The sequence below is a fragment of the Puma concolor genome, chromosome C1, assembly GCF_028749965.1.
Source record: "Puma concolor isolate L17-30 chromosome C1, mPumCon1.1.hap2, whole genome shotgun sequence".
NCBI lineage: Eukaryota > Metazoa > Chordata > Mammalia > Carnivora > Felidae > Puma > Puma concolor.
In genome coordinates, this window is record NC_141674.1 from 117,803,015 (window position 1) to 117,823,739 (window position 20,725).

The window sequence follows — 20,725 nt, forward strand, 5'->3', positions numbered from 1 at the left end:
AGAGGTGTTGCCCCTTGAGGACTCTGTGGGGCCCCGGGCTGCTACTCCTCAGGAACAGACACGCATCGGGGCCCTGGCACACTGGCCAGTCTTGTTCCAAGAAAGGAATGCAGGGCTTTAGGATAGGAATTGATGGTAGCCAAAAAGCACGGGTTCTCGAATCTGCATTTTGGGCGAGGCTCGGTGGCAGGGCTCATGTTCCTTCTTGCAGCATCTGCTGGTGGCTGGAATGGCGGGGGGCTGGCTGGGCTTTGATCTCCAGTGGGGCGGTTGGACGCTCTACACAGTGGTCCAGGATTCCAGAAAACCAGAGGCAGAAGCTGCCTGGCCTCCTAGGGGCCAGCCTGGAACAGGGCCAGGATTATTTCCACTGCATTTTGCTTTTGCCCATGCTGTGTGCTCAGTTGGAGACACTCCTCCAACCCCCACTTCACGGATTGGCCTAACTTCCATTTACCCATCCATCAGGAGACATCACTTTCCCCGGGGACTCAAAGCCCTCCCTCATATTCCCAGAGCAGCCTGTACTGCCTTGATCACACTGCACTGGAATTGTTGCTTTCCCAAAGGCCTCTCCAGGTAGAATGCAAACTTGCATCCCGCGCCATGCCTGGCACATGGCAGGTGCTCTCGGCATATTTGTCCAGTGAAAGGATCCAGTAAAGGGTGTGCTCTTTGCACAGTACCCCAGAGAGCCTCCCATTTAGATGCTGCACTTGTCACGGACCCTGAGACAGAGCTTAGTGTTCAGGATGTTTATTAGGAAGTTTCCTTGAGATTAATACCTGTGTAAAGGATGGGAAGGAAGCAGGAGTGGACTGAGGGAGATCCCTTGGGAGGAACCCAGGACAGGTTTGCCTGCCCCTAGGCGTGTCCTGGGGCTAAATTAGCCCATCAGCAGAAGATGGCCAGACTTTCATTCTCCTGTCTCAGTAGTCATTGGGATGTAGACCACCCCTACCTGGGTGTGACCTTGGGGGAGGAGGCTGTCTGCAGTGGAGGCTATCCCAGAAGGGGCTGATGGTTGGGGGGCTATCGGCTTACGGCCCTCTCTGTGGCTCACACAGTAAGTCCTTCTTTGGAGGGGGATTGGAATGACACGCTTTTGTTTTCCTCTTGGGATAGAGGAACATCTTGGTGGGGGGGGGGGGGCAGGTAGTAGTCCCTGAGAGCTAAGAGGAAGTGCCTTGCCAGCTGTGACTTGTGGCTGGAGGAAGAGTTGCTGTGAGAGCAGAGTACTGACATCCATGCCTGGGGGAGCTGGAGTTTCACTTCCAGGTCTTCATGGGGCTTCATTCCATTAACACTCAGAACGTCCACCTCTTCTATGCCAGGCACTGTGACTTGTAGTGGGGGGGTCTGGGTATCACTTGGGTGTGAATCGTGTCTCTATGACCTCCACTCCATCCTTTCTGACCACTCCCCCATTACCCACTGTCTACACTTCTTCCAGACTGATCTTTCCAAAAAGCAAATCACGTATTCAACTCTCCTCCTTAAACCGTACTTAGAAATCCCAGCTCCGGGCGGGCCAGGGCATGCCAGGCCCTCTGTCATCTGCTCCGTCCAACTCTCTCACTTTATTTCCTTATCCCCTTGGTCACCCGGCCCCAGACATGCTAAAGTGGATCTGCCTTGGCAATTACTGCTGCCCTTGCCTTGGGCCACTTTCCCTCCAGATGTTCAGAGAGGCTTCTTCCAAGTCTGTAAGATCCAGGTTCAATGTCACCTCCTCCGGGAAGCCTTCTCTGATTACACACTCGATGCATTTTTTTTTTTTTCATATTTATTCAACAAATATTTATTGAGCACTCACTATGTCCCAAGCACTTTCCAGGCAGAGGGGATATTCGAGGAGTTGGACTCCGGGCCTTGCCCTCTTGCAGCTTATATGCTAGTGGGAAAGACAATCAATCAATCAGCGAAGATAAAAGGTGCCACGATTTCGGAGTGTCAAGTGCTACTGAAAAAACACAAACACACACACAAAACAAGAGCAAGGTAAGGGGGGCGAAGAGTGTCCGGTCGGGGTCCGTCACACACAAGTAGCCTCCCCCACCAAACACGGTGCAGCTGTGCGGACCCGCCCTGGGCGCGGAGTCAGGAGCGGCGCGCGGAGGAAGCCCGGGAGGTCGTCGGGGCGGCGGCGAGGGTCACCTGGGCCCCACCCTCGGCTCCAGGCCGCCGCCGCGCCGCCGCGCGCTCGCTCCCGGGAAGGGCGCGCCGGAGCGGGTCACCCAGGTGCGCGGCCTCCGGGAGCCACCGCCCCGCCGCGCGGCCTGGGGGGGGCGGGTCCGACCGTGGCCCCGCCCCCGTGCCGTCCATAAATGCGCCGGGCCGGCCGGCACCCCGGGTTCCGAGCGCGGTTTCCAGCGGGCGGCCGGACGTCGGCGCGGCCCGCGGCCGGTTTGCTGCCACGCCTGGGTCGCGGCGGGCGTGGAGCCGCAGCCATGCTGTTCTGGCACACGCAGCCCGAGCACTACAACCAGCACAGCTCCGGCAGCTACCTGCGGTAAGGGCCGCGCCGCCCCGGCTTTACGGGCGCAGCCCGCGGAGCGCGGCCGGGGTCGGCGGGCGAGGCGCCGTCGGACGTCCCGGGGCGGGGCGGGAGCCGCAGGGCCCCGGGTCCCGAGCGCCCTCGCCGCGCCCCGGCCTTCCCGCTGTCCGCCCTTTGGGGACTGGGAGGGACATCGCCAAGGTCCCGCCTAGGGACGGACGGACCCCGGCGGGGCCCGTCCTCCCTCGACGACCCTGGCGGGCGCGGAGCGCACACCTGCTGGCCGCAGCCGCCCCGTCCGGCCGCCTCCCCCGTCTCTCCTCTCCACGCTCGCGCGGGAAGAGAGAGGAAACTTCCTGCCGTCAGTCCGGTGCCCGTCGCGGGGAAGTCTGGTCCCCTGCTCTTTGCCCCTCTCTGGCCGGGTCCTTCTCCGAGCCTCGCGCCCTCTCCAGTCACCTTGGGCCGCGAGGCGAGTGAGCGGCGAGGACGCGCTTCTGCCTCGCGCGCCGGCGGGCGGGGGCTCCGAGGAACAGGTGGCCCCCTCCTTCCAGGTGGTCTTGCGTTATCGGCCTGGGGCCCGCACGTTTATTACCCTTGATGGAAATCTTTCTTCTTCTGCAGGGACTTGACTAGTGCTCTTCAAAGGGAAAAGTAAGTCGTGCTTGTTTTTTTCAAAGTTCTCTCCCATCCCCTTTGAGGAAGTACGAGCCCCGTTAGCTTCGGTTCCTGGAGGATTGTTTTTCCCTGTTCTGCAGCTGGCTGGGCACTAATGGGCAGTCATTTCATTTTCTGAACTCGCCTGAACCAGCTTTAGCCTGTCTTTATTTCCATCCTAGTCACGGTTTATGAAATGTGCCTAATTTAACCCAAAGGGCATTTGGTATGGGCTCGGAGAAAGTGAGTCGTGAGACCCAGGGAGAGGGAGTCGCTGGCACTGGTAGCCCTGAAGTGAGAGCCATTCTGAGTGCCCCCCTACCCCCCCCCCCCACTTTTTTGCCCCAAGAAGTTCTCAGATGTAGCAGTCCACGTTATTTGGAAATCCTGGCTTCTGATAAGTATGCGTCCAGTAGTCCTCTCTGAAGCCATCGCCCTTCGGGAAGCAAGGAAATGATTGGGTTTAACTGATGTGTCTTCTGTTCCTTATTCCTGGGTCTGAGTAGTAGAAGGTGGCAGAGGGTAGCCTCTTAATTGAGGAATGATGGCTTCCCTGCAGACCCCGGTGATGTCATCCGAGGGAAGCTGCTGGGGGAGGGTGTGGGGGATGTCGGGAGTCTGCTGGGGGTTGTTAGACCCTGCAAAATTGTATCCGTTCACCTGTATGAACTGCCACAGTGGAATCCCTTTTTATGGTACTGTGCCATGTGGTTACAGTTGTGGTGTTTTGGCCAAATTTTAGTTTGTGGCCATTAAATATGTTGCCGTATCTTAAAAACAAGTTTGAAGGTGACCTTGAGTGGAATATGAGTGTATTTAAAACTTCCTGGATACTTAAAATGTCATCCCATTGGGGAATAATGCCCCACTGTGTAGGAGGCTCTTCTACTGAGATGGAAATTTGTCTGTGGAGTTCCTTAGATACCTTTTTAGGATTTTGGTGTTGTATTGGGGGTCAGGCGGTGGGGTGGGAGTTGGGGTGCAAGGTGCCCCAAAACCATATTGGTTTCTGGGGTCATTTTGGGGGCACGGATAAAGAAACATTTGGTCCATGGTATTTATTTTATTTTTTATATTTTTACTTCGCTCTTTGGAAGCTAGGGTTTTCACCCTTATAGAGGCTGGCCTCGGTGAAGGCCAAGGTGAGGGTCAGTGACTATTGCCACTGGTTCCCGCAACTCCAGAGTGAGCGTCTTGTCCTTTTCCTTGGTTTTTATATTTTATTTTTGGTCTCCTCACGCTGCACCACTTGTGCAAATCGTCTGACCTTACCAGTAGTGGCCTTTACTCTTTTCTTCCTTTTTCTGTTTGATGTTCTCGTGACTTTTATTCCTTGGCAAATAAGGATGCCAGGCTTGAAACAAGTTACTGTTGAGTGATGGTTCTTACCACCCCTGCCTTTTCTTCTTCCTTTTTTTTTTAATTTAAAGGCAGCAGGCGCATGGATTATTAACTTAACATGGTCTGGGCAAACATGACCTTATGCAATCCCCAGGTGAGCAGGCCTGCCTACTTCTCCCATGTTCCTAGATAACCACTTAGGCTGGGAGTGAGCGCCAGTCTGGCAGAAGGAAAGTGTGGTGTTCGGAGGGCCAGGACAGCACTGCGCTCCTGTCTTTGGGCTGCACATGGTGGCCCGGGAGGCCCCCCCCCCCCTGCTCAGGAGAGTTTCCAGGTGTGCTCTGAGCCAGACTTTAATTCCCGCGAATGGTTTGGCATTGCTCGGGTGTGTGCCGGGTTTGTGTTTTAGAGACTACTGGTTTATTGTGTCAAATGAGGAACAGATTGTACCAGTGACTCTGTGGTTTATATAGTGAAGCGGGGTCAGTGGATGTGATTCATAACCCGGGACACTCAGAGGGAGGAGGGTGATCAAGATAAGGGCCCCAGCGCTTTTTTGGCCCTGGTTTCCTAGCTGCTTGTAATTTAGAGGTCTTAAAGCCACTCCTGCTCACAGGTCATTCGCGTTCTCAAGAATTTCTTTTTCCTTTGTGAGGACACTTCAACAGTACATCTAGATACAAGTCCTAGGCTGATGTGAGACTGATTTTTTTTGGATAATGTCAGGGGGATTTGTTCAGAGGTGGAGGAAAAGAATCTCTGAGCATCTTGATGTTTTCTGGTTGGGTAAAGAAAACTGAATTAAAGCCAAGGTCTTTCCTGCTTGTTTTGCATTTAGGAGATACTGTATGACCCTTAAAATTATGAGTCGACTGTCCTTTTTTTTTGAAGAGTGGTGGTGGTAGGGTGTCACCTGAGTGAGTGAAATGCAATTCCTACATGTTTGCATAGTTTACAGAACCCTAAGGACAGGGGTGAATTGGCCCGAGAAGCCACCAGTGAATAGAATGGCTGACTTAAAAAGTTACAGGTTTTGTTAAGATTCTTATGCTAACTAAAAGCTAGCCTTCCTAAGGAGCAGTCTCCTGTGGATGGAAACCATGTGGCATTTACAGTTTACCCCACTGCCGCTGGTCCCTGTGACACAGAGAAGACTTCTGTAATTTGTAGATAGTAGATAAGTTTGCATTTTTGCCTCCTTGATTCGATTCTGTAAATCCCTGCAGGGCCACTGGGGACAGGTGTATTCTGTTGGAAACCTGCCTCTCTGAGCGTTGGTACTCGGGGTTCAGAAAGCTGAGCCAGCACGCTGCCCTGCATTTCGCTGCGCTGCCCTGCCCTGGGTGCCCCTAGGTCAGGATCCGCTTGTCCATCGAGGCTGTGTCTTCGCCCTGGGGCTCCCGGGGGGGCCCCATGCCTGACTGCCCCCTCCGTGTGTTGCAGCGATGTGCTCGCCCTGCCCATCTTCAAGCAAGAGGAGCCACAGCTGTCCCCCGAGAGTGAGGCCCGCCTGCCGCCCCTGCAGTACGTGCTGTGTGCTGCCACGTCCCCGGCCGTGAAGCTGCACGAAGAGACCCTAACCTATCTCAACCAAGGTAGTGGCTGGAACGTGGGGGCCGGGGCAGAGCCTGGGGGCGCCGGCGCGACCTCCCAGGAGGGATGGGGAGTCGGCCTGAATGACCCCCTCCCGGCTTCCTTACCTTGTCACAGTGGGGTTAGTCGGGAGGGAGGCTGTCGCGTCAGACACATGCATTTCCCAGCCGTGGGACCTCCCTGAGCCTCTGTGTCTTCATCTGCAGAGTGGACGCAGCAGCTGTGTTGTTATTCAGGCCAGCCGCGGGGTACGCGCGGTTTCTTGTGCACGCCCTCCGTGGGGCAGGTGCTCAGCGATCCGTGGCCACTGGTGTGATTACTGTTGACTGTGACCACGACCGATGTCCTTGCCTGGACGTAGATGGAGCACGTGAGGTATAGCGGACCTGCTGTCCTTTCTGGAGCCGCAGCAGTCCGTGGCGGGAAGACTGGCCCCGTCCTAATGCGCCACGGGGGCTGGACCCCGCACATGCCAGACGGAAGCCCTGTGTGGTGCTGGTGACAGGGCCGTGCACGCGTCCTGGGAGAAGTGGCGTGGGCTTTGCAGTCTGAATCTCAGGTCCGTGACTTTGAGCTGCCTTCTCTGTGCTCCGCGTTTTCACATGGAAACCGAGAGGTGTAATTTTGGGACATTCGAAAGGAATGAAGTTGTTCTAAGTGTCTGCAATGATAACGGCTGTTGGGCTGCTGATTGCCTTTATCAGGACACGTGGATCAGCATCCCAACAGATGGCGTTTTTGCGGTTTCTATGTGAGCCTGTGTGTGTGTTTATTGAACTTCCTTCCTGGGTCACCTCCTAGACACCCCGGCATCAAGTGGGTTCGCTGACCCTGTGTTTCTCCGTGGGGAAAGCAGAGGGGCAGGGAGCACAGCCGTGTCGGTGGGCCTGCACTGTCCTGCAGGGTGCCACGGCACTTTTGTCTTACGTGGGCTGCCTCCTTTCTGGAAAACTTGGGAGTCCTGAATTTGGAGGGCCAGCCAGGGGTGGAAATGCAGCCGGATCGTCGGCTGTCCTCTGCCCAGCTTCTGGCCGGGGGGGACCAGCTGAGTGCCAGCAGATGGCTCTGCGTCTTCTCCGGAAGGAAGCAAGCCCCCTCCCATGGTTGACATGACCCAGTGGAAGGGCATGCCTGTCCCCCTGGGTGACTCCCTGGCCTCAGCTGGTTGCCTGGCCCAAACTCAGTTAGCAGTAGGGGGCCTGACTCAGGCTCTGACTGTATGAGGTGGCCATGGGGAAGAATGCCTCTGGGCTGGTCTGTGGAGGGGCTTCCGCCATTTTCCTTTCTCTTTCAGAGAAGGTCAAATGCTACAAACTTGTGTACCTTTGCTTTCTTGTCTGGGCCTCTGCTCTTTTGTCTCAAGGTAGCCTGGAGAAATTGGCTCCTGTTTGCTGAGCTTTGAGGCCCGAGGCTGGTCTTGTTCTGGTCTTGTCCTGTGGTGCTGAGGAGTAAGTGGTTGGGGGCCATGAGTCTGGCCCTGGACACTGAGTGTGCACCCGCCTCCCTGCCCCGTCTGCAAGGCCTTTGCCTGCCTTCCCTGCCTTCCCTGCACCCCTCCCCCCTTTAATCAGCCAACTTTGGACCATGTTTGGCAGTCCGCATACCGGGCCTTTTTTAAGAGTTTCTCCTTTGTTCAGTGCAGAAAAGTTAAGAGGGGAAAAGAGTTGCCTCATGGTCTTACTATCCTGTGTCAGTTTGGTGTATTTACTTTAGATACTTTTTAAGTTGCATTTTCCTGATTATTAAAATAACACGTGCTCATGATAAACAGTTTGGATGATTTAGACAAGTATAGGAAGAAAACGGGAAGAGAAAAAATGTGAAATCTCCTAATTACACCTGAGAACCCCTGCTAACCTGATTTCCATGTGTATTTGTGAATGCATCTTTTAGAACTGTGACCCTACTCCAGAAGTATGTCTGCCTTTCATTTTTTTTTTTTTAATGTTTGTTTATTTTTGAAAGAGAGAGAGAGAGAGAGAAAGCCTGCGTGCACATGAGCATGGAAGGGGCAGAGGGAGGTGGGGGGCGGTGGAGACAGAATCTGAAGCAGGCTCCAGGCTCTGAACTGTCAGCACAGAGCCCGACGGACGTGGGGCTCGCACCCACAGACTGTGAGATCATGACCTGAGCCAAAGTCGGACGCTTAACCGACCAAGCCACCCAGGTGCCCCTGAACTTCTCTCATTTCATTCGAAATGCTTTGAGAACCTAAATTTTTGTAATGGTTGCAAGATATCACATGTTCTAGGTCTGTTGCTTCGAGCAGTGTCATGGATGGACACTCAGCTTTCAGTTGCTATCTTTGTGTGAAATGTTGATTAAAAAAAAATTAATAAATTACCTTCGAAGTAGGATTACTGGATCGAAGCCTTCTCAGCAGAATGTCCCAGCAGGGCACAGTTCACTGTCTTTTTCCCAATATTGGATGTTGTGGCTTTTCATCTGAATAGTGAAACATGGAACTTAAAGCAGAATTTCTGTCATCGGGGTTATCGTAAGCTAGCATCTGTCAGTCGGTGTGGTCAAATATTTATTGTAAAATAGGTTTCTTGATCTTTTAGATTTCTCCATCAATAATGTTCACGTTCTTTGTCCATTTTTCTATTGGGAGGTTTATGTCTCACTGATTGTAAGAGCACATCATATTAGAAAAGTATCAACTTTTAGTTGCTATATGTTGCAAACACTTTCCCTTGTTGGCTGCCAGCCGTTTATATTTATTGGGTGACAATTATATTTATGCTGTGGGATCTGTGTCATAATTTTTTTTTTCTGTGTAAAAATTTATTTGGAATGTCTATTGTAAAATCTTTCAGTCTCTTAAAACAGTTTTTCTTCTATGCTAAGAATGCCCACCCACCCCAAAATCACTTAGTAGTTTCCTAAATTTCATTTCATGGTTTCCAAGCTGTAACACTGAAATGCATTTGCAATATTTTTTGAAACGTAGTAATTAGGCATTTAATGATATTTTGGATTATTATTACTTAACATATATATATTTTTTCAGCCTTACCAGTGAGATTTATACTGTCACATTACATTTGGAATTTATGATGTGATATAAAGGTCTAACTTTGTTTATTTTTCCAGATAGTTAACCTACTAGTTATTGCCTAGTTTATCCTTTTCTCACTGGCTTAAAATGCCGCTTTGGAAACATTTAAAAAAGCTGTATTCTAGGGTATTGGTCCAGAAACAACGCCTCGCCCCTTGTATAGGTAATTGTCCTGTAGGCCAGATATTCATTGATTCTTGCCCCCTTTCACACTGACCTGTTTATCGTGGCTTGGAAATTGTTTCCCTATTTGAGTGTAGAAGTCCCTTTAATCATTTTTCTTAGTTCCTCTTGATCATATTCTTACAGATGGATTTTACAACCACTGAATCTGCTTGGTATACCTTTTTTCTTTTTTTTTTCACAGCGATGAGATGATACACTTTATGAAATTGTTTCTTGATTTTATTAAACACTCTTCTTGTAATAACATTTTTTTGTCATTAAAGCCTCTTTAACCTCATTTAAAATGTTTGCATATTATTTCACTATTTTTTCTTGTTATTTAGGATAGCATAGTGGCATCACTGCTTGAAGAAAATATACAATGTAGGGTTTTGTTTTTTTTTGGATGTTTCCCATAATAGAGTGGAAAGTCTGAGGACAGAGCCATGTTTTATCTTTTTAAGTGCTGTATCCCTGCCATTAAGCTTGGTGCCTGTGATACCGAAGTAGGTGTTCTATTGATATTTAGAAAATCAAACAGTAGGCATGATTTACTTTCCATTCTATTTTTCTCTCCTCTCTTTAAAAAAAAAACTTAAATGTGTATTTATTTTTGAGAGAGAGACAGTGAGAGCCAGGGAGAAGCAGAGAGAGAGAGAGACACAATCCGAAACAGGCTCCAGGCTCCGAGTTGTCAGCGCACAGCCCAATGTGGGTCTCGACCTCACGAACTGGGAGGTCGTGACCAGAGCCGACATCGGACGCCTAACCAACTGAGCCACCCAGGCGCCCCTCTTCTCTCTTTGTTGCTGTTACTAATAATGCTGAACTGAATATCTTTTTCAGTGTCTTTTATTTAAAGTAGTCTATACTTCTATGTCATAGGACACATTGTCAGTGATTCAGTTAAAAACAATGGTTTTGATACGTCATTTAAAACCTTTTTGGTTAATTGAAAAGTTAGATATTAATGGTATTTTTTTTTTTAATTCTTAAAAAATTTTTTATTTTTTTCAGTAATCTCTACACCCACCTTGGGGCTCAAACTCACAGTCCTGAGATCAAGAGTCACCTGCTCTTCTGACTGAGCCAGCCAGGCGCCCTGCTATTAACAGGATTTATTTAATGTTTATTGCGTTGGCTCTGTGATGTCTGTTGTACTATTTCTGAGGCCACGCCATATCCTCTTCCTTAAAATGGTATTTTTAAAGCTCTGAAAACATGAAGGGATGCACTGTCTGGAAGACATTTAAACCATCAGATGCTCATTTCTCGCCGTAGTGTCAGGACAGTGTGTTCCATATGGGTGTCTTCTCACCAAGCCTATGGCTGATTTTATATGTGGTAGAAATGATTTGTAAACAATGTATGTCTTCTTCCTCTGACATGGAGTCCTAAGAAGTGGGTGGACAGCTGTTGCATGGAGGTCTGCAAAGTCCCAGATCAACCTTTTTGTCAGTGGCCAGATCTTTCCTGAAGGCTGGAGCCAGAAGGCTGGGGTAGGGGGAGGAGTCAGGGAGAACCGAGGAGAGAGCCCCAGGCAATTTGTGTAGGGATTTCTGGCTTGGAGATAAGGAACAGCTTTGCAAGACTGGCTTGTTTTGGAGAAGGCTTTTGGTGTTTCCTTAAAAAGAACTCTTGAATCTTAAATATAGTAATAGGTTCTTACAGGAGTCATGAATGAACTTCCTGTCCTTCAGAATGAGAGGTGGTTTAGTGCAAAGAAAGAAAAGCCACAGGCAAAGGCAAGAACGAAGTGTGTGTGTGCGTGCAGGGGTGGGGTGGGGGTGCAGTTAAGCACACTGTCTATCTTGAAGAACCCTAAGTGGTTTAGGTTAACTAAGGTTGGGGGAACACGAAGAGTTTGAATGATACGGCTGGAGGGGTAGACCAGATGGCCGAGTTCTCCAGCTGCCTTGTGAAGGCTGAGCCATTGGGCAGCCACCTGGGCAAGTTACTTAACCTATCAGTGCCTTCAATTCCCCATTTATAAAATGAAGGAAATAAAGTCCCTACAAAGAAAATGCTACTATGTGGACAAAATGGGTTAATACCTGTAGAGCCTCGAAAGGGGTGTCTGGCACATAGTAAGCACTCAAAATTGGCCATTATTAATAAATAGAAACCTGTTTACCCTAATTCTGTTTTTGAGAGAGAGAAGGTGCAAGTGAGTGAGGGACAGAGAGAGAGAAAGAGAGACTCCTACAAAGGTAGATCGAGAAGTGGGGCTCACCTGAAGCAGGGCTTGAGCTCCCCCGATGTGGGACTCAAACTCACAAACCATGAGATCATGACCTGAGTGGAGGTCAGAAGCTTAATGACTGAGTCACCCCAGCGCCCTTTATCCTTTTTGTAATTCAAAGATGAACACAGGTTGGTTCTAGAGCTAAGAATTGCAAGGTGGGAGCTTTGGGACAGATTAAAGGCAGGAAGGCCTGCTGAACTTTTCTTTTCTACATTCACTGTACAACCAGATGATAGACATAACCTGGAGGAGACATTTCCTACACAGGCTGTTAAAATACCGTCTTTAATTTTGTGATTCCAGAAGGTATCGGACCCCTCCCTAGATGATGTCACCTGTTGTGTCAACGATTGCTTTGCTTGGATCCTCAACCACGTAAAGCTTTGTGGAGGACCTCTGCCTTTAGTGTGATACTTTGTTCAGCCCTGTAGAATTTACAAACTCTTTCTGATGTTCTCTTTTGAATAATTCCCCCAAAATGTATGATCCCCATATTATAGGTAGGCTGAGAGAGGCTAAATCTGCTTCCCTCTCCTGTGTTAGGCAGTTAGGCAAGTCTGGGGAGTGGTTGAGCAGGGGTGTGATAATGAATGGAGTTCTGGAAGGAGAGAGGTGTTTTTTTTTTTTTTTTTTTTTTTTTTTCCTGGCCTGGAACTTCCTACAAGGCAGGATTCTCTGCTGGGCACTTCTGGGAGCGATACCTGCCACCTGGTACTCCTTATGCAGTTCTCAGGATGAGTGTGTGAAACTTGGAGGGGAGACAACTTGTGGAGGAATGGTAGGGGGTAGAAAATGCCTTCTTGAGCAGAAAGCATAATCGGTTGCTCTTCCCCTCCCCCGCCCTTTCAGGCTCTCCACCCACCCACAGTGACCTGAGGGAATGGCCAGGGAGATAAGAACTCAGGGCGGGGAAGTCTTGTCTTCCAGCTCCAAGACCAAGAATGAATGGCCGCCGTCTTTTGACCAGCTTCTGCTCTAGGGGAAGTCACTTAATCTCTAGAAGCCTCAGTTTCCTCACCTGTGGGATGGAGATGGTTTCATTTTTGTGTTGCTCTTGAGAATTAAGTGAGCAACAAGAATCTGGCAAGTGGTAAGCAGAGTTATGTGTCCCCTGTCCCCAGTTTTTTTATTAAAAACATTTTTTTATCAATGTTTATTTTTGAGAGAGAGAGAGGGAGACCCAGAATCTGAAGCAGGCTCCAGGCTCTGAACTGTCAGCAAGGAGCCTGATTCGGGGCTTGAACTCACAAACCGTGAGATCATGATCTGAGCCGAAAACAAGAGTTGGACGCTTCACCGACTGAGCCGCCCAGGTGCCCCTACTTCCGTTTTTTTAATACTTCTACCCAGCACGTCAGTGAGCCTTCATGTTCACATATCTTTGTGCTTAAGCAGGGGTAAGACTATCTGCAGGATAAATATCCAGAAATGGAATTGCCAGCACAAAATTTCAACAGATATTGCCATACTGCCCTGCAGTGAAGGTGCACTTATTTGTACTTGTATGAACAATAAGTACTGAATAATTGTTTAGTTCTCCCTGCCGTATCATCTGTCCCTTGATTCTACCACACCTGGAATATAAAGTCCTCGAAGGCAGAGCCCTGGTTCACTGCTGCTCCTAGTTCAGTGCCTGGAATACATGACTTCTTTGAGTGAATGAAGAACTTCCATTCTTCTATACCTTTGCCAAAACGTTTTCACCTCAAAAACCTTAAAATAGGGGCACCTGGGTGGCTCAGTCAGTTGAGCGTCCGGCTCTTGATTTTGGCTCAGGTCACAATCCCAGGGTCGTGGGATCAAGCCCTGCTTTGGGTTCCATGCTTAGCATGAAGCCTGCTTAAGATTCTCTGTCTCTCTCCTTCTGTCCATCTCCCCTGCTTGTAAGTGCATGTACACACACATACTCTCTCTCCCCACCCCCCCAAACCCACCGAAAAACCCACTTAAAGTAATGGGGAAAGCATAAGGTATTTGTGCTGTAATATTTGTGTCCTTAATGATACTGAATATGTATTTTATTTTTGAATGTTGTTTTTAAGTAATCTCTATACCCAATGTGGGCTCGAACTCGGAATCGCGAGATCAGAAGTCCTATGCTCCACTGGCCGAGCCAGTCACGTGCCCCTGAATCTGTATATATGTTTTTTGTTATTTGGTTTTTACTGTTCTGTTTGCTTTTCATGTGCTATATACCTATTTGTCAAGTGGGCTTTTTATCCTTATTTATTTGTATAGGCTCTTTGCATATTTGGGATAACGCGTTAGAAATATTTTTCCACGTTTTTGTTGATTCATTCTTCATTCATTTGTTTGCTTGTTCTTTCTTTTATGCCATATAGGTTTTTACAAGTTTTCATGGGATCAGGGGGTGCCTGGGTGGCTCATTTGGTTGAGCATCTGGGCTCAGGTCACTCGCAGTTCTGGGGTTCAAGCCCTGCATCACATTGGGCTCTGCACTAACACGGAGCCTGTCTGTCTCCCTCTCCCTCTGCCCCTCCCCAGCTCATGTGCTCTCGCTCAAAAACAAATCAACATTAAAATTTTTTTTTTGTGGGACCAGGTTGTTGGATTTTGCCTTGATTCGTTTTGTCCCATTCTTCATATCCCATTTAGGAAATATCTTCTCTACCTCAGGATTTTGATTTATTCACCTGTTTTTAAAAAATGTTTTTCCCAAGTCTTTGACACTGTGGCATTTGTGCAGGTGTGTAAGGAATGAAGCAGGAATCCACCTCCATTACTTCCCAGGTAGACATCACGTTGTCCCTCCGTAATTTATAAATATGGAGCCTTCACGTAGTAGAGCTCTGTGTAGCCGTAAAAAGCATTAGGCAGATCCGTGCGTTCATCCATGAAAGATAGCCAGCATGTGGTGTCAAGGTTAATAAAGTCTTTCCCCTTCTTGGTAACATCAGTTTGGATGACTCTATTCGTTATCCTTTCTTAGTACCTGGGTGGCAAATGAAAAGCTGGGATGTGCCCAGGTTCTGGTTCTGGCTCTCTATTCTTTCCCAGCTTACTGAACCTATTTTCAGCCTGTGCTTTCTACGAAAAACAGAACACCGCCTTCGGGTGTTGTTTGGAGAATTAAATGAGATATTTGTTGCTGTTTTTTGTTCTTGCCATGCATGGGTACTTTACTTTGGGTACATAAAATTTAGAAACAGCAAAGAGTGTTATAAACCGCGTAACATAGATTAAAAAGAAAAAAAAAAACTCACGGAACAAATGCTTTCCCAGTAGTCAGTTCTCCATGATTAATCAACGAATGGGTATGGTTGTTGTCGATTGGTTCTTTGTTTCTTCATTGTTTTTAAAATCGTGGGACGTTTATTGACATGAATACAAGGTTAGTTGGACAGATTGTTTATCTCAGCTCAAAGCATATAGAAATGATTTTTAATGTTTCAGAGGTCTCCTGGTCATGTCAAACTTTAGTGGACCAATTAAGTTAAAATATAACACTGTACAGTCTACTTCCAGAGCGTCCGATGAACTAGGAGTGATATAGTCATAAGAATTCTCTTAATACCGTCTATATTCTGGAAACACTATATTAGAAATGAGAACAATTCTACACCAGTTCAGTAACCTGGTAAATGAAACAGGCCTCCATCAGAGTTAATTAATTAATTTTAAAAGTTTATTTATTTTGAGAGAGAGAAAATGAGTGGCGGAGGGGCAAAGAGAGGGGGAGAGAAAATCCCAACCCATCTGCACTGCCCGCATGCTGCCTGATGTAGGGCTCACAAACCCAACCGTGGGATCATGGCTTGAGCAGAAACCAAGAGTCAGCTGCTTAACTGAGCCATCCAGGGCCTCTAGAGCTAATTTAAAGAGAGAAGACACCTCAGGTGACCTGCTGTGCTTGTAGATGTTTAGTGATTGGCTTCTGTGAATCTGAATCCAATCTGCCCATCCCCCTGTGTCCCTCCCTCACAGCTAACCCCTCCTGCTCCGATGGGGGCCTGATGACTAAGGGGATGTCCTGATCTATTTAAAATGTAGGTGTTCTTGTTTTTCAAGCGTTGGGAGGCCAACAGATAAGGAGACAATTGCCATTGAAAGATAGCTCCTACTCCTCAAGAGAAGGGGGCACACCCCACCATGCAGGGGGGTACCAGAGTCCCTCAGGAGGCAGAGAGATTGAGGGGAAAAATCTGGATGGGAGCCTTTACAGTGGTTTCTAGGAGAAGGAATGGGCGAGGCAGAATAAATATGTGTAGGAGTAGCTCTGGGGCGTAGGGGCTCTCCCAACTCTGGTACCCAGCCCTGGAGTGGCCAAGGAAGGAGAATAGTGGCCTAGAGGGAAAGCTCTGGGAGGAGGTGGTTGGGGTGTGGTCTGTGGCTTGCTCGGTTTGCATATGAAAGCCACACACAAAGGCTAGTTATTTATAATCTGAGAACTGTTTAGCCCTAGGAGGGTTTGCGTCAGCAAGGCCCCAGATACCAAAGCAGCCGGAAACATGGTTAACTAATTAATTGAGTTTTAAAAAGTTTTAAAATGTTTATTTATGTTTTGGGGGGGAGGGGCAGAGAGAGAGAGAGAGAGAGAGAGAGAGAGGGAGAGGGAGGGAGAATCCCAGGCAGGCTCTGCGCCCTGGGCAGACCCAGGGCTTAGTCTCCCTACCCTTGAGATTAGGACCTGAGCTGAAATCAAGAGTCTGCCGCTTAAATGATTGAGCCACTCAGGGGCCCCAGAAACATGGTAAATTTAATACGTGACCTTGGGTGCTGCCCTGGGCTCCAAGTGGAATGGTGGGCACAGAGGAGCTATGTGAGAAAAGCTACATTTCAGACTTAGAGTCAGCCAGTTTTTTCTTAGTTGTCTGAGCTTCCTCTCAGTCTGCACAACCACCGCAAACTTTCTTGAGCCGTAATCTCACGGGAGCTGGTCTCCCTTTGCTGTCTCCGGGCCTTTGACCATCTCCCGGTAGGAGCCACAGTCTGGATGTGCAAGCCTGATGTTTCCACGCACCTGGGGAAGCCTCCCTGTTTCTCAGCAGTAAGTTTCCTCCCCCATGGTTTTCTACAGGGTTGCATGTCCTGATCTACATGCACTCGGGCAGTGTAGACTTTGAGCAGCGGCTCTTTGAATCTCCCTTGCTACCTGTGCATTTCCGCACTGGAGAGCTGCCCGCTCTGGTCGCAGACCTTTGATTTGAACCTCAGGTGCTTTGTGCGCTTAATTTTTGTTGCGTCACTTATGAAATCCTCTGTTTCTCTCTCTAGGCTTTTTAGGGAAACGCGAAGAGCATCGCTGAGTTTCTTCAAAATGACCTCTCATCGTCTTGGTATTTGTCCTGTGACTCTTTGTCTGATGTCAAGGTGCTGTCATTCGGGTAATCTCTAGGCAGAGCCGGGAGTGTGTCATCTCAGAGATTTTGGCTGGTTTCCTTTGTCATCACTGTCCTGTTCCCTTTGTGTGTTGTTCTGCAGTCACTTTATTCTTTTTTTAAAATTTATATCCAAGTTAGTTGGCATCTAGTGCAACCATGGTTTCAGGAGTAGATTCCTTAGTGCCCCTTCCCCATTTAGCCCATGCCCCCTCCACACGCCCTCCAGCAACCCTCTGTTCTCCATATTTAAGAGTCTCATGTTTTGTCCCCTCCCTGTTTTTATATTATTTTTGCTTCCCTCCCCTTATATTCATCTGTTTTATATCTTAAAGTCCTCATGTGAGCGAAGTCATATGATATCTTTCTTTAATTTTGCTTAGCATAATACCCTCTAGTTCCATCCACGTCGTTGCAAATGGCAAGATTTCATTCTTTTTGATTGCCAAGTAATACTCCGTTGTATATATATACCACATCTTCTTTATCCATTGATCCATCGATGGACATTTGGGCTCTTTCCATACTTTGGCTATCGTTGAAAGTGCTGCTAGAAACATTGGGGTGCATGTGCCCCTTCGAAACAGCATACCTGTATCCCTTGGATAAATTACCAACTAGTGCAATTGCTGGGTTGTTGGGTAGTTCTATTTTAATTTTTTTTTTTTTAATTTTTTTTTTTCAATGTTTATTTATTTTTGGGACAGAGAGAGACAGAGCATGAACGGGGGAGGGGCAGAGAGAGAGTGAGACACAGAATCGGAAACAGGCTCCAGGCTCTGAGCCATCAGCCCAGAGCCTGACGCGGGGCTCGAACTCCCGGACCGCGAGATCGTGACCTGGCTGAAGTCGGACGCTTAACCGACTACGCCACCCAGGCGCCCCTCTATTTTAATTTTTTGAGGAACCTCCATACCGTTTTCCAGAGGCTGCACCAGCTTGCGTTCCCACCAGCAATGCGAAAGAGGTCCTCTTTCTCCGCGTCCTCGCCAACATCTGTTATTGCCTGAGTTGTTACTCTTAGCCATTCTGACAGGTGTGAAGTGGTATCTCATTGTGGTTTTGATGTGTATTTCCCTGATGATGAGTGATGTTGAGCATTTTTTCATGTGTTGGTTGGCCATCTGGATGTCTTCTTTGGAGAAGCGTCTATTTATGTCTTTTGCCCATTTCTTCACTGGATTATTTGTTTTTTGGGCGTTGAGTTTGATAAGCTCTTTGTAGATTTTGGATACTAACCCTTCACCTGATATGTCGTTTGCAAATATCTTCTCCCATTCTGTCGGTTGCCTTTTAGTTTTGCTGATTGTTTCCTTCTCTGTGCAGAAGCTTTTTATTTTTGATAAGGTCCCAATAGTTCATTTTTGCTTTTGTTTCTCTTGCCTCCAGAGATGTGTTGAGTAAGAAGTTGCTGCGGCCAACATCAAAGAAGTTTTGCCTGCTTTCTCCTAGGGATTTTGATGGCTTCCTGTCTTACATTTAGGTCTTTCATCCCCCCCCCTTTTTTTTTTTTGTTTATTTTTTGAGAGAGCGAGATAGAGCACAAGCAGGGGAGGGGCAGAGAGAGAGGGAGACACAGAATCTGAAGCAGGCTCCAGGCTCTGAGCTGTCAGCACAGAGCCTGACGTGGGGCTCGAACCCACAAACTGTGAGATCATGACCTGAGTCGAAGTCTGGCGCTTAACCACTGAGCCACCCAGGCGCCCCGGTCTTTCATCCGTTTTGAGTTTATTTTTGTGTATGGTGTAAGAAAGTGGTCCGGGTTCATTCTTCTGCATGTCTCTGTCCAGTTTTCCCAGCACCACTTGCTGAAGAGACTGTCTTTATTCCATTGGATATCCTTTCCAGCTTTGTCAAAGATTAGTTGGCCATACGTTTGTGGGTGCAGTCAGTCACTTTATTCTTTTACCTGCCCTCTTGAGCATCTTTGTGGGCAAGAAGCTTTTTAGGCTCTCCTGAAGCTGACCATTTTCTTCAAAACCAATCACTATTTCTGTCAGTATTCAGCATTCTTCTGGGATATTTTTGAGGTGTCTTTGGCCTCAGTCACTTGGGACCAGAAGGGTTTTGATGCCTCTGCCAGCGACCATGTCTGTCCTCGCAAACGAGCCATCGTTACTCCATAGAATGAAATTTTAGGGGACTCGCTTTTCTGTTCTCTCTCGAGGAGGTCTCCCGTACCCCCGGTGAAAAGGTGGACTCATTCGTATCTTTGTTGTGTGCTGCCGAGCACAGAGTTTGCAATGCCAGAGGACTGGCACCCCGTTGCAGGGAGGCTCTGGGGGCTTCTGTAATGCATCCAGTCTGCTCACTGCCTTGACGTATTCTTTAACTTGGGCAGAAAGTCTTTTGTTTTCCTGCAAAATACCTTGGCTTTTTACTGTAAAAGCAATCAAACCAGCATATACCCAAATTCCCAGGGGAAACCTCAAACAGACTTGATCCTAGTGCCCATAATTCAGACAGCCTCATCAGAGCACTGTGCAGCTGTCACATGGTCAGCAGCAGTGACATTTATGTGGTCATCAGCAGGCTCTCCCTGGCACCAAAGGGCACTGCTGCTGGCCAGGGCCCTGAGTGTCTTACCCCTAAACCAAACAAGCAGTAGGCAACCGGGACAGACCATCAGGCTGAGGAGACAGGGTACCCAGAATGAATGAACTGGTCACTGCACAGGTGGACAAAAGTTTATAATTTGTATGGTACGTCATACTTAAATGCTAGGTGTATTGCCGGGTCTCAATAAACGTTAATTCCCTTCTGTTAAGTTTGGCTGTTTTCCACAGCTGTTTGGAAGGGAGGAGAGCAGGAAGGGAGGTCAGGGTAGGACCAGCTTAATCTGGTCTCTGTATTGATTGATTGATTGATTTATATTTATATTTTGTTTTTTTAGATGTTTATTTTTGAGACAGTGTGCGTGTGTGTGTGTGTGCGCGCGCGCGCGCGTGCGGGAGGGGCAGAGAGAGAGAGAGAGAGAAAGAGAGAGAGAGAGAGAGAAGGAGACAGGGACAGAGGATCCGAAGTGGGTTCTGAGCTGTCAGCACAGAGCCTGACGCAGGGCTCAAAATCACGAGCCTTGAGGTTATGCCCTGAGCCAAAGTCAAGACGCTCAACCAGCTAAGCCACCCAGGTGCCCCTGGCCTCTCTGTTTTCAAACGGTTTTATTGGGATGCAGTTCAAATACCATATAATCCACCTACTTAAAGTACACAATCCATGTTTTTTAATATATTCAACTAAATGGATCATACCACCACCACTATTAATCTTAGAATGCTTTTGTCCCTCTTAAACTCTGCACCTGTTAGCAAGCAGACCGTCTCCATTTTCTCCTTCCTCCCCACCTCCAGCCATAGGCAGCCACTATCTACTTTCTATCTAAAAATTTGCCTGTTCTGGATACTTTCTGTATAAAGCATTATACAAATGGTGGTCTTCTGTGACTGACTTCCTTCTCTTAGCATAATGTTTTGTTTTGTTTTGTTTTGTAAAGATTTTATTTTTGAGTCCTCTCTCCATCCAATGTGGGGCTTCAATTCACAACCCCAAGATCAGGGCTCGCATGTTCATACCGGGCGCCCCTGGTATGTTTTCACGGGCCATCCGTGTTGTAGCATGGATCGGGACTTCATTCTTTTTCATTGCCATGTAACACTGGTGTGTGGGTGGGCCTTATTTTATTTGTCCATTCTTTCGTTAATAGACGTTTGGGTTGTTTCCACTTCTTGGCATATTATGAATATGCTGCTATGAATATTCATGTACAAGTGTTCGCGTGGACCTGTATTTTCATTTCTCTTATGAATGTATCTAGGGGCAGAATATCTGGG

At 48.1% G+C, this 20,725-nt stretch overlaps 1 protein-coding gene across 2 annotated transcripts in view; it reads left to right on the forward strand.

Moving 5' to 3' along the window:
* The first annotated feature begins 2,326 nt into the window (after positions 1–2,326).
* Positions 2,327–20,725, forward strand: part of TFCP2L1 (transcription factor CP2 like 1) — a 62,559-nt gene continuing 44,160 nt past the window's right edge. The window contains exons 1-3 of one of the 2 annotated variants that reach the window (XM_086718386.1): positions 2,327–2,512; positions 3,119–3,148; positions 5,936–6,087. In XM_086718386.1, the coding sequence (XP_086574512.1) occupies positions 2,328–2,512; positions 3,119–3,148; positions 5,936–6,087 (367 nt within the window). In that variant the 5' untranslated portion in view covers position 2,327. The remainder of the gene's footprint in view (positions 2,513–3,118; positions 3,149–5,935; positions 6,088–20,725) is intronic. The other variant, XM_086718387.1, reaches the window with a different exon arrangement.